This window comes from Micropterus dolomieu, linkage group LG12, assembly GCF_021292245.1.
Source record: "Micropterus dolomieu isolate WLL.071019.BEF.003 ecotype Adirondacks linkage group LG12, ASM2129224v1, whole genome shotgun sequence".
Classification (NCBI taxonomy): domain Eukaryota; kingdom Metazoa; phylum Chordata; class Actinopteri; order Centrarchiformes; family Centrarchidae; genus Micropterus; species Micropterus dolomieu.
Window position 1 is genome coordinate 35,954,028 of NC_060161.1, and position 1,839 is coordinate 35,955,866.

The following is a 1,839-nucleotide window of genomic DNA, read 5'->3' on the forward strand; positions in this document are numbered from 1 at the left end:
CAGAGAGTCTCAGACTGGTTCAGGTCTACAGAGAGCTGTGATGATGATGAAGATGATGAAGGTCCTGGTCCTCGGTCTCTCCTGGGTCCTCTGGGTCTCAGCTGACGGTAAGTTTCATGTTTCAGATTTAAACTCTGAGGCTTCAGATCAAACAGACAGCTAATCCTCCTGGTCCTGGTCTCTCTTCAGGTCTACATGAGGACATTAATATCTTTGGCTGTTCAGACTCTGACGGAGAGTTCATGTTTGCTCTGGATGGAGAAGAGCTTTGGTACGCAGACTTCATCAACAAGAGAGGAGTCTATACTCAGCCCCCCTTTGTAGATCATGTGAGCTATGTGGAAGAAGTTTATGAATCTGCTGTGGCTGATCTACAGGTCTGCAGAGACAGCCTCAAACTAAGACGTAAAGCCATCAAGGATCCTCTGGAGAACGGTAAAGAGAAACTCATCTTGTGTCTCTTTAACTGCTTGAGCTGTTTGAACTGAAAAGACACACAAACTAAATATAAAAACTGAACAAAGGAATATAGGGATTTGTTTATTACATATTATTGTTAATTAAAGGCTGAGTGTGTGTGAATCTATACTGAAAATAAACATATAAGTGCTCATAAAACCATGAGAAAAATAAAAACCTGTAGAGACTCGCAGCTTTCCCTCATATTTCACAGCTTTCATGTCATTGTAAACGTGCTGCAATGAACCCGACCATCCTGTGAAGTTTGGTCCCAGCTGTTGGTGGGAACAATGGGAGTGTGTTCGCTAAACGTCTGGAGATCTACTGAGTGCATCGGTACTCTGTCCCAAACCTGGACAGGGAGTCTCTGTTACCTTTGTGGTTTATCAGTTTCAGGAGGGAGAGAAGGTTCAACATGAACTTTGATGAGAAAACCGGGAGAAGCTGAAGCAGCTAATGTTACTTTGGCCCAGCAACAGCGGTTCTACTACCCTCTGTAGGCCAGCTGCAGGGTCCAGACCACTTTATGAAGAATTGACTGTGTTAGTGTGACATGTTGACAGCTTATGGTGGAGACAAAGAAACAGATTAAATATATTAAAGCTAGTAAACAGTTTAGAGAGTCAGTGTTACATTAAAACATGTTTCTAGTGTTTCATCCATTTCTAGTTTGTTGTCTTTGTGCAGACTAACACAGAGATTTTGAGTTCTAGCTTACAAAGAACTTCAAACCTGCAAACATAAAGATACCCTGAGGTCCAGACAGGCTGGACACAGACTGATCATATGAGAAATTACTAAGATCTGTGTTTCTGTCCAGATCCTCCTTCCAGCCTGCTCGTCTACACCAGAGACGACGTGGAGCTCGGAGAGAAGAACCAGCTGATCTGTCATGTGACTGGTTTCTATCCTGCTCCTGTAAAGATCTACTGGACCAAGAACGGAGAGAACGTGACTGAAGGAACCAGCATCAACGTTCCCTTCCCCAACACAGACGGTTCCTTCAGACAGACGTCCAGACTGGAGTTCATCCCACAGCAGGGAGACATTTACAGCTGCACAGTCCAACATCTGGCCCTGGACAGTCCTCTGACCCGGATCTGGGGTGACACTTTATTTAAACTCACACAGACAGACACCTCATTACCAGATGGTTTAATGTCTCTGTGTTTCTGTCTCCAGATGGTTTAATGTCTCTGTGTTTCTGTCTCCAGATGGTTTAATGTCTCTCTGTGTTTCTGTCTCCAGATGGTTTAATGTCTCTGTGTTTCTGTCTCCAGATGGTTTAATGTCTCTGTGTTTCTGTCTCCAGATGGTTTAATGTCTCTGTGTTTCTGTCTCCAGATGGTTTAATGTCTCTCTGTGTTTCTGTCTCCAGAT

The 1,839-nt window shown here is 43.8% G+C and overlaps 3 protein-coding genes across 5 annotated transcripts in view; all 3 read left to right on the plus strand.

Moving 5' to 3' along the window:
- Positions 1 to 1,839, plus strand: part of LOC123980308 (H-2 class II histocompatibility antigen, E-S beta chain-like) — a 236,945-nt gene that overhangs the window by 229,170 nt on the left and 5,936 nt on the right. The window lies entirely within an intron of this gene.
- LOC123980306 (mamu class II histocompatibility antigen, DR alpha chain-like) overlaps positions 1 to 1,839 on the plus strand; it is a 5,216-nt gene that overhangs the window by 2,699 nt on the left and 678 nt on the right. Inside the window, exons 2-4 of the mRNA XM_046064626.1 lie at positions 1 to 107; positions 190 to 435; positions 1,280 to 1,564. Coding sequence (XP_045920582.1) covers positions 41 to 107; positions 190 to 435; positions 1,280 to 1,564 — 598 coding nt within the window. The 5' untranslated portion in view covers positions 1 to 40. The remainder of the gene's footprint in view (positions 108 to 189; positions 436 to 1,279; positions 1,565 to 1,839) is intronic.
- The window catches only part of LOC123980305 (RLA class II histocompatibility antigen, DP alpha-1 chain-like), a 6,041-nt gene that overhangs the window by 2,652 nt on the left and 1,550 nt on the right, over positions 1 to 1,839 (plus strand). The gene's annotated exons all lie outside the window — the stretch shown is intronic.